Source organism: Taudactylus pleione, unplaced genomic scaffold (genome assembly GCF_031769625.1).
Source record: "Taudactylus pleione unplaced genomic scaffold, aTauple2 ptg000522l, whole genome shotgun sequence".
In the NCBI taxonomy this organism is placed as follows: Eukaryota; Metazoa; Chordata; class Amphibia; order Anura; family Myobatrachidae; genus Taudactylus; species Taudactylus pleione.
In genome coordinates, this window is record NW_028284924.1 from 3,927,501 (window position 1) to 3,941,023 (window position 13,523).

Genomic DNA, 13,523 nt, shown 5'->3' on the forward strand with positions numbered 1-13,523 from the left:
TTTTTAGATGTTGTTTGGCAAACTCTAATCTGGTCTTCCTGTTTTTGTGGCTCACCAATGGTTTACATCTTGTGGTGAACCCTCTATATTCACTCTTGTGAAGTCTTCTCTTGATTGTTGACTTTGACACACATACATCTACCTCCTGGAGAGTGTTCTTGATTTGGCCAACTATTGTGAAGGGGTTTTTCTTCACCAGGGAAATAATTCTTCTGTCATCCACCACAGTTGTTTTTCGTGGTCTTCCAGGTCTTTTGGTGTTGCTGAGCTCTCCGATGCGTTCTTTATTTTTAAGAATGTTCCAAACAGTTGATTTGGCCACACCTAATGTTTTTCCTATCGCTCTGATGGGTTTGTTTTGATTTTTCAGCCTAATGATGGCTTGCTTCACTGATAGTGACAGCTCTTTGGATCTCATATTGAGAGTCGACAGCAACTGATTCCAAATGCAAATGTCACACCTAGAATCAACTCCAGACCTTTTACCTGCTTAATTGATAATGAAATAACGAGGGAATAGCCCACACCTGTCCATGAAATAGCTTTTGAGTTGATAGTCCCATTACTTTTGGCCCCTTAAAAAGTGGGAGGCACATATTGGAACTCTTCCTACACCGTTCACCCGATTTGGATGTAATTACCCTCAAATTAAATCTGAAAGTCTGCAGTTAAAGCACATCTTGTTTGTTACATTTCAAAGCCATTGTGGTGGTGAACAGCGGCCAAAATCTGTAAATTCTGTCAATGTCCCAATATTTATGGACCTGACTGTATATAAGAAATTTTTTTATAGCAATTGACAAGAAATTATAGTATTCACTGCTTTAGGATTACGGGGTCACTTTAGACCTTACACATTCCCCTGTGTTTGTCAGTGGGTGATTATTGCAGTGGGGTCTGTCTGGACGCCTAGCTCTACGCATCTTATGGTGTTCCCACCTCTGAGCAGCTTCTCTCTCATTACAGCCCTACCCATACTCTGTGCCTTATGAGGAGGCGTTGGTGAATCGCAGAGTACTACTGAGTTCCACAGAGAGCAGGGAAGGTCTGGCACAGCAGGTAAGTCACTATCCAGACATTCATTGTCCTCATGTAACTAAGCTGCAGGAAGGTCTGTGCATGTACTAATCCTGGCTGCATACTGTGCTGTATCTCTGGTGCAGCCCCAAATCTAGACAGAAAAGTGATAAAATCTTGGTAAATGCAATAACAATATGATTTTGAGTTGGATGCAAAGTGGCGGAACGCGTGGGGATCCGCGACAGCCAGATTTACTACCTTATGCTAATGCATGTATTCGTATGGCTTGATGTGTATGGTCGCACACCCACTAAATGTCCACCCGCCTCTGCAACCATCGTGTGCATGGTGACATGTGCAGTCTGCAATTGCTTGTTGTGGCGCATGCTGACCATCGTGAGAATCATCTGACTCCGAATCGGGCCCTATGTATGCAGTTCCTCGTATACGGCAAGTCCTCAGAGCTCAAGTGATGTGTCAGGCCCCGATAGACATTGATCCTATGGCATAGGCCAGAAAACCTGAATATCTCATGGTGAGTGGTGAGTTTTCTAGTGTTCGTTCTAGCACCCTGCCTGGGGGTGTCGCTCTCTGCTCTGGTGCTTCTAGCACACTCAGCTGCTGAGTTACAGACCAGAGTGTGCTAGAGGCACCTGAGGAGAGAGCGACACCCCAGGCAGGAAAGAGGAACTGCCCGGGTTGTGACAGGTGCAGGGTGCTAGAATAAACACTATTTTTAAGTGCTATGGCAGTAACAAAGTACAGCAGTGCATAGTTTTGTGTTGGTTAAATAATGGAGAGCGAACTTTTATCAGGGATTAATGTCCTAGTGCCCATTCAAAGCATCTTCAAACTATTTACAAAAACGAATACTGAAAAGAGTTGGTTAAAAAAAAAAAAAATCATCAGTTTATAAATTTCCACAAAGGTATTTTGTAATGTGAACACTCAGAAGAAGGGGAAAGGTCTGCTGGGTAATGCTCCGAGAGCGGAAAATGTATGATACAAGGAAACCATACACTGTGTAATGTCATCACAGAGAGATACAAAGTGCAGTCCTCGGATGCTCCCATGCTTCTACAGAGGGAGCACCGCTATTGTCTGGCAGTATGCTGGGAACCTTCTCCAGTCCTTGCTTGGCCCATATCCTGGTCTTGTCTCAACAGGTGCAGCACAGCCAGGAGAAGATCAGCAGACTGGAGCAGGAGAAGGAGCACTGGATGCTGGAGGCCCAGCTGTCCAAGATCAAGTTAGAGAACGAGAAAGAGACGCGGAGGATAGCGAACATAGTGAAGAACACAGACAAAGGGCCATCAGGGGAAGTACCACAGGAAAATGCCTTGCCGCACACAAAGGACCATTCCAGCGAAACAAATACAAGTTTGGTAAGGATGTCTCCCATCAGATTTGTGCTGCTTGTTAAAGGTATTAATTGGACATCTTTAGGGTCCGTCGCACCTCTGCAGACTGGGGCTATAGGTTCAAATGACACGCAAAGGGACTATTTTGTAAATGTAACTCCTATCCTATCTCCAACCACCTGTTTATATAGTGGGTGTATGTAGTGCTTACATCTAGTGCCACCTTCAGGGATTGGCATATATACCGCTCCTATAGTTACAGCTGCCCTCCTTTACTTTAAGCTTAAGCATCCAAATTCAGCTACTAGTATTTTACCTTCATCCATTTCATTGTCTTCTGTTTCCTCCGTTTTTACTGGTGATCATGAGTCTGGCACATGGCATGGCGTCCGGCCAGTCCATACCCTATGTGGGCGCATCAATGAAATTTTACTTTTGTAAAAAAAATGTGTTTTGCACGTACTCCGTGTGGCCATTTACCTTGTGCTAATATATATATTTTATTTCTCTATAGATCGGCATGTTGACCGCGAGTAATGACAATCTGCAGGTATAGTACTGTATACTGATCTATACAATGTAACTAACAGGATCCATCTAATGTACCCGTGTATTAGGACCTGCTTCACTCTGATCCTTTAACTCTCTCACATATGTTGTATTTTGTTGATTGATACACGGCTTGTTTCTAAATGTTTTACCAATAAATATGCCCTATACTCTGGCCTTCATATGGTTGTATAACACTGACTTTTATGTGATCCTTTCTGTCGTACATCAGTGATAGGGAACAGGGCACAGGCTGTGCACATACACTTCTCATTCTCTGCACATACATCTGTAAGGCTGTGTGCACTTGGGCGCTGCTCCAACCCAGAACCAGCTTTCAGTCGGCTTTGTGGTCACCGCCAAGAGGCCTCTCTACCTCTTTATACTCGCGTCATACCCCTGCAAGTCATTATATCAGCATTTTCTTCCAAGCAAGACCACTCAACAGATACCAGATATCCTTGCCATCCACTTTGCGCAGACCCCATTTTTGTTCATACAACCCACCCATTGTACAAACATGAAATGTGCACATTCTCATTTGCCAGCCACTTAGAATAGCGCCCTTCCCTCCATTGCATCAGCCTCCATACTTTGCAGTGACCCCCCCAATTCCACAGAATTCCTGACAACTGGGCGACAATAAAAAAAAAAAAAAAAAAAAAAAGTCGACATTCAGAAAGTTGACACATTCCGACATGTTCATTAGGCAGACCATCATTCTGTAGACATGTATTTAGGTCGACAGGGTTAAATGGTCGATGCAGTCGTAAGGTCTGCATTTAACATGTCGACATGGGGGTTTTTCATGATGGGTAGGTTTAGGCTAAAATAACAAATGTGTTGACATTTTAGTGTCGACATGTTAACTGTCAACCTTTTGACTGTGTTGACCATTTAACCCTGTCGACCTAAATACATGTTTACAGAATGACTGTCAGCCTAATGACCATGTCAACCTTTTTACTGTTGACGTTCAGAACCAGACGACCTTCTGAATGTCGACCTTTTTATACCACGCCCGATTCCACACGGGCTCCAAACCTTTCTTTACCATCTCTGGACCAAACTACGCTGCAATGCAGGGGGTGCAAATACATTTATTGTTTGTGCATGCAGGGTAAATACTGGCTGCTTTTGCATGTAGATCACAAATGCTGGGCAGCTTTATTTTTACAGTGCAACTTAGATTTCAGCCTGGGCACACCTCTCCCAAATCTCACTCTCCTCATATGTTACACCTGCCCAATCTGCATTCCGCAAGTGTCATTCTTCATCTTTGTTTGTTTTATGTGAAGTAGGCGGGGATAGAACAAACCACTGTAGCCAGTTTAGATAATCAGGATGGTCACAGCACAGCAGCAGGTAGGATACCCATCGATGGCACAAAAAAAACCCCTCTATGGTGAGCCATCGATGGTTTGCACCGCACGATGGCCACCGCTGCTGAATGGACAGCAGGCCAATTAAAACTGGAGGTGGGGCTTAGTAGGCCAACAGGGGGCGTGGCTAAGGTCCACATTGGGAGAAGAAAATAAAACCCATTGGGTTCCACTTTGCCAATGATGACAAAACTATCGGTAGTTAACAAACATAAATGGTTTACTATCGATGGTCATCCCTAGCAGCAGGAGAGGGTTATAATAATCTTATGGCAGTCAGTGAAATATCCACTGGGGTGATTATGTCTGCGAGGACAAGGCTGCATGGCTCAGGGGCAGGGGGCCAAAAGCAGCCAGTGTGTGGGCAGAACCAGTTTTCAAGAGACTGCATCTATTCACTAGGAGTCCGTAACACCACTGAGGTCCGAGGCACGAGGCACCTCGTAAATACTGATCACGAAGTGCCTCAATGATGTCGCTGGCTACTAGTGAATTAATAAGCTGCATTTCAATGTATTCTGGTTCAGCCGACAATGACTGCCTCCCCTGTGTGTGAACGTGGTGGTTGTACTTCATGATGTTAAAATGTCCTCGACATAATAATAGGAAATCAGGGCTGTGCAGCATTGTAATACACCACCCTGACCATGAATAGGGTGTTACATGCATAACTAACATTCCAGCCACACCTGCGTGGAAGGTCTTTCTTTCTGTTCCATATGCTTGTTCTCCCTTGTTTCCATCTTTGTCTGCTTCTTGTCTGCATATGATTGGTCCTCTTTATGCTTCAGTTATTATCGACCCGCTGGCTGCATCGGCCGTGGTTTGATTTAGAGAATACCAACCAGAGGATGATTGACAGTTCAGATGTTGATCTGCCCTTTGAGACCGAGTGGTCATTCTAAAAATAATCCCCTCCTTGTCATGGCCAGGTTCCAGATTACGGCTCAAGGGAAGGCCTGATAAAAAATCATTACATGACGAGAATAGCCGAGCTCACAGCACAGCTACAGCTGGCAGACAGCAAGTCTGTCCATTTCCACGCAGAGGTAAGTCCGGCCGTTGTTATGTATAACTATGAAACTGCTAAATGTCTTTATATCTTATTAGATAGATGTTAGTAATATTATAGGGCTATCTGATTTTTACAGGTATTTTAAGGTACTTTTAAAGTCATTTTGTTTTTTGGGATAAACGTCTGAGTTTGAGGCATAAATTCTATAACCATATTCACGAATGAATCCCAAGACAATAATGACATCCCTCAGGTATGGCCCTGGGTCTCAGTGATGTCACTATCAGAATATTGGTTCAGCAAACAAAATGGCTGCCTCCCTTACGTGCGGGTAAGGGGTGCACATGAACTCCCTGACAAGATCACCTTTTACCTCAGACTATCGGGAAAGACCATTTTAAAGACCATTTTAAAGCAGACTGAATATAAATTCTAAATCCTTGTAGCCATCCTGTACGTCGTACTGTGTCAACATTTGTGTTTTCCATTTGCAGTGCCGGGCTTTTGCGAAAAGATTAACGCTGGCAGAAAAATCCAATCAGAGCTTAACGGAAGAAACAAAATCGGCCCGTCAGAGCATTAGCAGATTGCAGGTAAGGGCAGCCAGTTGGCAGGACCCATCGGCCAACTCGTCCATTCATCGCTCACAATGGCTATCACAGGGACGACTGTGACTAAACCTGAAAGCCACCAGCATATACAATATATTCCTACAGTAGTGCATGTTCTTTCCCTCATTCTCCTGACACACCCAAATTAGGGGGATAGTTGGGAATAAGTCTATATAATTCTTTTTGGGAGGCAGATGAAATAAAAGAAAGTATGGGTTAGGTTTCATGGCCATGGTAAACTTAAGGTCAAGAAGGGGGGTGTCCTGACTTTTTACTTCCATGTTATGGGAGCCTTAGTGCGAGGACAAAATCATCGGATGTACCGATGAGCGATTTTTTTTCTTTTCTTCGCATACATCAAAGTCAAGAGCCCGCGCGCACAGACTCCCAGTTGCGATTGAGGCGCACAGGAGACGCACAGTCTCAGAAATGTTTTCAAAGTGTGGTGGGCGGTCCTGGGCAGTGACAGGTGAGGTGGCTAAGCGGATGGGCAGAGCTGGTCCATCTTATGGGCGTGTTGTGGGAGTGCCATGGTCGGCAGGATAATCGGCACCTGCCATAGGGCTGGTGCCAGTTTCGATGGAGCGACCGATGGTGGCAGACGCAGCAAGCGTTATTTTTTCACCTCAGAAGATGATCAAAGTGGTCGTCTCAGTCCTTGCACATTTGGTTCCAAGTTGTATCGTTCAACTCAGAATCGGGGTCCAAAAAGTAAAATGTCCTATAAAGGGGTTTTCCTAATAAGCCTGCGCATAGCACGATGGAAAGAGAAGCTCATGTGACACAACTACTGTCTGACTCCATTGCTCATTTATTGTATGAGAGGGACATGTAGGATTTCGGAAGTGGCAGTGGTTCCTGTAACATCCATGGTAGTGGAGAGAAAGCAAGCGATTATTTATCTGCTGGTGAAGCGGTGTTCCCATCACATCGTTACTCAGCTAAAAGCCAATACTTCAGCATAAGTGAATTATGATTGAATCATTTTGCTGCATCAGTTCCACTGCTCTGTACTCACAGCCAGGTCCAGGTCCTCTACTGTGATGCAGACATGGGGGCTAGGAGTCCACACAGCGGGAGCCATATGACCTTTTCAGGCATGTTAGGCATGGTTCAGTGAAGACGTACGTGGTCTCCGGCCGTGCCGCAGTGCAAAGTCTGAAGCTGAGCTATAGGATATCTTCCCTCCCATTGATTTCCACAGTCAGGTAATAGAGCAAAGGGCGTCTGCGGTAAGGTGTTACCAGCAATTTACTTTTTGGTCACCTGTCAGATGATTATATGCAGATTATATTGATTTTAGGGCCTGATTCAGAGCCGCTCGTAAGCGGCCGCTCGTTCGTTCCGAGCGATGTTTGCACAACTGCGCATGCGTACGGATCGTAATACGCATGCGCGAACCAGTCAGTGCGACCGAAAATCGTTTGTTCGCTAAATAGCGAATGCCTGCTATTTTGAGTGACAGGAGGAGGCGTATGTTGGTGGTAACAGGGGAAAGTGCTTGAAAACGGGGAGTGGAGATCAGAACGCAGGCGTGCTTAAAGGTCAAAATGGGCGTTTTATGGGTGTGCATAATTAATACAGCAGCGTCATTGACCACGTCACTGGGTTATTTTATAGTCAGAACTGCTCGCAAGATTGTGGTAGGAAAAACCAACCACAACAATAGCGAGCAGTTCATACGTTGGTCGATGTACTCGATTAATCTAATAAATAGCGGACATGACGTAGGATGCGAGCGACCAGGGGGCGTAGTTATTCAAAAATCGACCGCAAGTTTTGTTCGCTCGTTCAGACATAGAGGCATGAACAGACCGCTTAGAGCGAACGGTTCATTTGAATAGCCACCCCCTTTTTCTGAACGAACGACCGCAAATAGCGTCCGGCTCTGAATCAGGCCCTTAGTTCTAGGTAAGGTTTGCCACGGTGTGTCGATGCATCGGAATCTTGCTATCCAGTTATCGGACCTACCAGAGGATCTAAAACATCGGGTCGTTTTATTTTTCAATAAAAATTTTTTTTTTTATTATTACTTTTTAAATTGGTTTATAGAAACTTATTGCCTGTGTGTAAACTCTGTTTTCACTTCAGTACAGCTGTAATATTCATAACGTTCCTCTTCGTGTCCTTTGTAACATTTTGACCATATGTATGCGCACGGTAGGATCCAGGTATCGGCTGCCGGGAGAGTCGGTAAGCTGAACACAGTAGATATATTTGGTTGTCCCGTTAGTGAAATCGCCGACTCTGTTAAGTAAATAGCAGCAGTGTATACTACTACTAATGTCATATGTCTGCCTGCCTCATTTTGTCTGTTCTTTATTTTGCCGGGGCTAAAGGTATGCAGTCATTATGACGACGTTCGCAATGTTGATATGTTGTGAATGCCGTCACGCAGAATGTCAACCAGGTCGAAATGTCGACAAGGACTTTGTCGACATAGTGAATGTGGTTTGGGGTTAGTGTAAGGCTGCGGTTAGGGCTCTAACAATAAAAACACTAACAATAGAAAAGCGCTATATTGACTGTGGCAGGAGACCCGGCACACGGGTATAAAATGTCAGCCATGGCACTGAAGGGGTTAGCCCTCATGCCGCAGCGCCATCTTTACATGGACCTATAATGTGTTTTGACATGTTATATTTAATGCACTGTGCGCACCTGTGGAAATGCATTTTTAAATGTATACACCAGAGGTTCCCATACGCGGTCCTCAAGGCTCCCCAACAGACCAGGTTTCAGGGATATCCATGTTTGAGCACAGGTGACTTAATTAGTACCTCACTCAATTTGATTTAACCACCTGTGCTCAGCCATGGATATCTCTAACACCTGAACTGTTGGGGAGCCTTGAGGACCGCATCTGGGAACCTCTGGTATAGACTATGCACTGATAGGAATGTGTTTCATGAGTATTTTATTGTATAAGGAATTGCCATCCTGACATTGGAAGTGATATGGGGACTGCCCTAGCCTAGCTTTGGGGGCTATGGTGGTGACTGAACAAGCCTAGCTTTGGGGGCTATGGTGGTGACTGAACAAGCCTAGCTTTGGGGGCTATGTTGGTGACTATCCTAGCCTAGCTTTGGGTGCTATGGTGGTGACTGAACAAACCTAGCTTTGGGGGCTATGGTGGTGACTGAACAAGCCTAGCTTTGGGGGCTATGGTGGTGACTGAACAAGCCTAGCATTGGGGGCTATGGTGGTGACTGAACAAGCCTAGCATTGGGGGCTATGGTGGTGACTGAACAAGCCTAGCTTTGGGGGCTATGGTGGTGACTGAACAAGCCTAGCTTTGGGGGCTATGGTGGTGACTATCCTAGCCTAGCTTTGGGGGCTTTGGTGGTGACTGAACAAGCCTAGCTTTGGGGGCTATGGTGGTGACTGAACAAGCCTAGCTTTGGGGCCTATGGTGGTGACTGAACAAGCCTAGCTTTGGGGGCTATGGTGGTGACTGAACAAGCCTAGCTTTGGGGGCTATGGTGGTGACTGAACAAGCCTAGCTTTGGGGGCTATGGTGGTGACTGAACAAGCCTAGCTTTGGGGGCTATGGTGATGCCTAGCCTAGCTTTGGGGGCTTTGGTGGTGACTGAACAAGCCTAGCTTTGGGGGCTATGGTGGTGACTGAACAAGCCTAGCTTTGGGGGCTATGGTGGTGACTGAACAAGCCTAGCTTTGGGGGCTATGGTGGTGACTGAACAAGCCTAGCTTTGGGGGCTATGGTGGTGACTGAACAAGCCTAGCTTTGGGGGCTATGGTGGTGACTGAACAAACCTTTTCTGTGAAATGCAGACTAGGGAAGCTCCTGTGGGGTCTGAAAAAACTGTTTTTAAGAATTTCCTGATTGTGGAGCTTCCCAAGAACTGAAGGGGTTACGATTGCGAAAGGTAAACTGGTTTGATGCATAGATATTTGAAAAAGATGATGCAATTCACCAGTTCCTGTGAAATTATGGTTAATTTCACAGGAAATTATGAGTTATATTAACATTTTGGTAGTTATACTGTGTGCTAAATCAGTTGTGTTTTAGGAAAGCTAACTGGTTATGATGATATATGTATGTATTGAAGGAAGGAAGGAATTTGGTTCGCTCCTTTGAAATGTAAGATGTAGTTTGATTGGGTTAAGGGACACAGAGTGGGTTTAACCCCTGTGGTATTGTGTGTAAGAATGGGATATAAAGAGGACGTGTGAGGTCTGTGTGTGTGTGAGCTCTGGGCCTAATTCAGACCCGCTCGCGAGCGATGAGCGCTCGCAAGCGGGTCGATGTTGGCCCAGTGCGCACGACGGAGGCGGCTCCGTCATGCGCATGCGCGAGACCCAGATAGCGACGGGCAAGCCGTCGCTATGGGTCTCGCTACAAAGGGGGCGTGCTGTCGATGGTGAGTGACAGCACGCCCCCTTTGGTGGGCGTGGCTTGCCAGACTGAGGCGTTTCCATGGGAACGCCTACCGTCTGGGGCCGGCCCTGATGTCAGTGGGAGTGCTTTCGGCTCTGATAGAGCCAAAAGCACTCCAGGGCTTGCGGCAACGAGACCCTACCACAAGGGTCTCGACGGTCTTGACCATCGCGACCATCTTCCTGGCCGCTCGCTATAGCTGTGGGTGGTCACCCACAGCTATACGAGCGGCCAGGAGGCCGCTCTAAAAATTCAGAAGGACGGCCCTGATTCAGAGCGAGCGCTCTGTCAGAGCGTCCGGCTCTGACTCAGGGCCTGTGTGTGTGTGTGTGTGTGTGTGTGTGTGTGTGTGTACAGATGTGTCCTCCTACATCTAGCCTTAATACGCCATGCTGTGCGATTTGCCTGGCATGGGTGAGCCGCTAGATCCCGTGCTACTCGGCTAGTGTGTGGCATATATTTTATTTATTTTTTGCCAAAAAAAGTGTCCAAGTCGCAATACGATGCAACTAGGAGGCACCAGCAGACTGCGCTGATTAATGAGATATGTGACACTTGTATATCTGTGTGCGACTGAGTCTATATATGAAGCACAACTGCACTTGGAATGGAAAAAGCTGCGGCTGCTACAATGTAGCACTTTGTATACAGAATCAGAGACTCGTACCCCTTTCACACTGCCATAAAATAACCCAGGTTAACGCACTTGAGCGCCTAGCAACCCGGGTTACTGTGCAGTGTGACAGGGCCCAGTTGAAATAACTTGGCATTTCAACCTTGGTAACGAGCAGGGTTGAACACGAGTTCAACCTGGCTCGTGGTGCGGTGTGAACTCGGGTCGAGGCGACCCGGGTCCCGTTCACTGCATAGGGAGAGCCGGCGCTTGAAGATGAAATCATCTCCAAGCGCTGGCTCAGCAGCGATGGCGGTGACATCATCAGTCAGCCAGTCTGGAACGGGTCTCAGGCGGGATCGACGCATGTACAAATCCTGGGTGCGACCCACCAATAGCGATCTGATATAGATGCAGATATACAAATGTCTCATATCCAATTAATCAGCACAGCCTGCTGTACGCCCGGCGCTAGTAGTCTCACGGGACTTTCAGCGCGACTGCAGCAAAGATGTATAAGGTCACATCTGTGGATATCCTCTGACTCTCATAGAGGTCTGTACTTCTGACGATCATCTGTGTGCTGTGGAGTAATTGTCTCTTTAGAGACTGAGCAATAAACATCTACTTACTTCAAGGTGCTTGTATCCTGTGACCATTAGAATTGCACAAAACACTATTTCTACTTCAGGGTCCATAGGGGGTCCACAGGGTTGAACTTGGGGTATAGGTTGGGAACCAAATCCGGGCACCACGCAGTTAAAGCTTTTAGCTCCCAGGATGCACTGGGTCCACTCTCCCTATAACCCCACCCCCAAGCCAGCGGCACCTCAGTTTAAGTTGGTGCCCGGCCGGAGTCGGGTCACCGTTACTGCAGGGGGGCTGCTCAGCAGCCCCTAAGCTTAAAATTTATTTGAAAGAGTTTTATTTTCTTATTTTTTACTACTCTTCAGAGCGGCAGCATCAGACTGTCCAATGGACGTCTAAGCTGCTGCTCCTACACCCCGCCGGCGCTGCGACGCCAGTACAGATCTGGGGATCGCAGCGGGACCCCAGAGTCTGTACTAGCCGGGCTCTGGAGGAATCCCTGGGCTGCTGCCGGATCGACGGGGACAGGTAAGTCGCGTGGTCACCGCTTGCGGTGATCCACGTGTGTATGCAGCCTTATGCCTCCGGTCTCTGGGGACAGACCGGAGCTGCTAGCGGTGGCGGCGGGCTCCCCCTCCATGGAGGCATACCCCACGTGTCCACTAGCCCACCAGGGTTTATAGCGGGAGCCGGCATCCCGGGGGGTTAATTTGCTAGCCAGGGGAGGAAGCCTTCCCTGTCTAGCGGCTCCTCAGCTCAGCGCGCCTTTCAATGCTACAGTCTGGCATCGCTGAGCTGCTTCCTCCGCGAGTCACGCTTCTTCTGAGGTCTCCAGCGGCCATTATCTCTCGGTGGTGCTGCAAAACTCCTAGGATGACAGTGAGCCCAGTCCCCCTGCGTACCTGGCCATTTTGGGTGAGTGTACACAGCGCTATAGCCTTCCCAGACACTGAATCTGGGCAGTTGAATGTAGCGACATTGTGCAGTATATTATATGTCATGCAAATGTATGTATATATATTTTTCTGCATTGTATGTGACTTATGCTAGTGCTGACTGTCTGCTTTTTCTCTTACCTGTCAGTGTATATATATCCCTTTTCTTTATCTGCCCTAATACAGGTGTACCTGGGGTGGTTCTGAGACCTCACATATATATACTTGGTAATATTTGTGAGGTTTGTCACATACTGTTGCGTGCTGCACGTTGCCATATTTTAGATGGACCTGTGAGCTGCATACGCTGATAATGGGTCCCTGCAGCTAATCTTAGCGTCAGTCAGGACCGGTATGGCGCTGCTTAATATTTCCGTCAAGATAGTCAAATATATCCGACCAGGAGATTGCACACGATACTGCACCCATTATTGCTATCCTGCAAGTCATAGCCTGCAGGTAGTAGTGCGGAGGATTTTAACTCAGAAAGGTTTATGTATGCGGCGCCATCTGGTGCCGGGCCCCTTGCACGACCCCCTTAAAGGGCGGTTTATTTCTCAGGATCCTCTCCTTTGAGGATCGCCGGGCGGGCCCCATTGTCGTCACTCGCTTGGAGTTACTTCACCATACTGCCCTTTTCAACTCGAGGTATCTCACAATTTCTTGCAATTTACCCCTGTGTCACAGACTATCGCTCCCTGCCAGGGGTTTTTCACAGTACATGAATTACCTCCGATACCACATCGGTCTGTCGTTCCCCTTGCAGGGACTACCACAACGGCCACCCTGGTGGATGTCGTTTTCTACGAAATACTAAATGGCGTGATATACGCCCTGTGCTTACTTCCCAGTGGCTCTGCCGTGAACTGGATGGTGTATTCGGCTCTTTCCCTCTCACATGGGGGGAGCCGATTTCAAGTATTATCCCTGCTTTGGGGCTGGTAGCCAGGTTCATTCTGGATATAGAGAATGTCCATCCTGCACCTGTATCATACATTTCCCGTTTTTGCCCAGCGGGTGGATCTCATGGCGGGAGTCTGGCTGTCGCCG

The 13,523-nt window shown here is 47.1% G+C and overlaps 1 protein-coding gene across 1 annotated transcript in view; it reads left to right on the top strand.

Annotated features, from left to right (window-relative positions):
• Positions 1-13,523, top strand: part of PPP1R21 (protein phosphatase 1 regulatory subunit 21) — an 84,885-nt gene that overhangs the window by 55,574 nt on the left and 15,788 nt on the right. Inside the window, exons 16-20 of the mRNA XM_088450726.1 lie at positions 967-1,059; positions 2,187-2,405; positions 2,896-2,931; positions 5,245-5,361; positions 5,822-5,920. Coding sequence (XP_088306852.1) covers positions 967-1,059; positions 2,187-2,405; positions 2,896-2,931; positions 5,245-5,361; positions 5,822-5,920 — 564 coding nt within the window. The remainder of the gene's footprint in view (positions 1-966; positions 1,060-2,186; positions 2,406-2,895; positions 2,932-5,244; positions 5,362-5,821; positions 5,921-13,523) is intronic.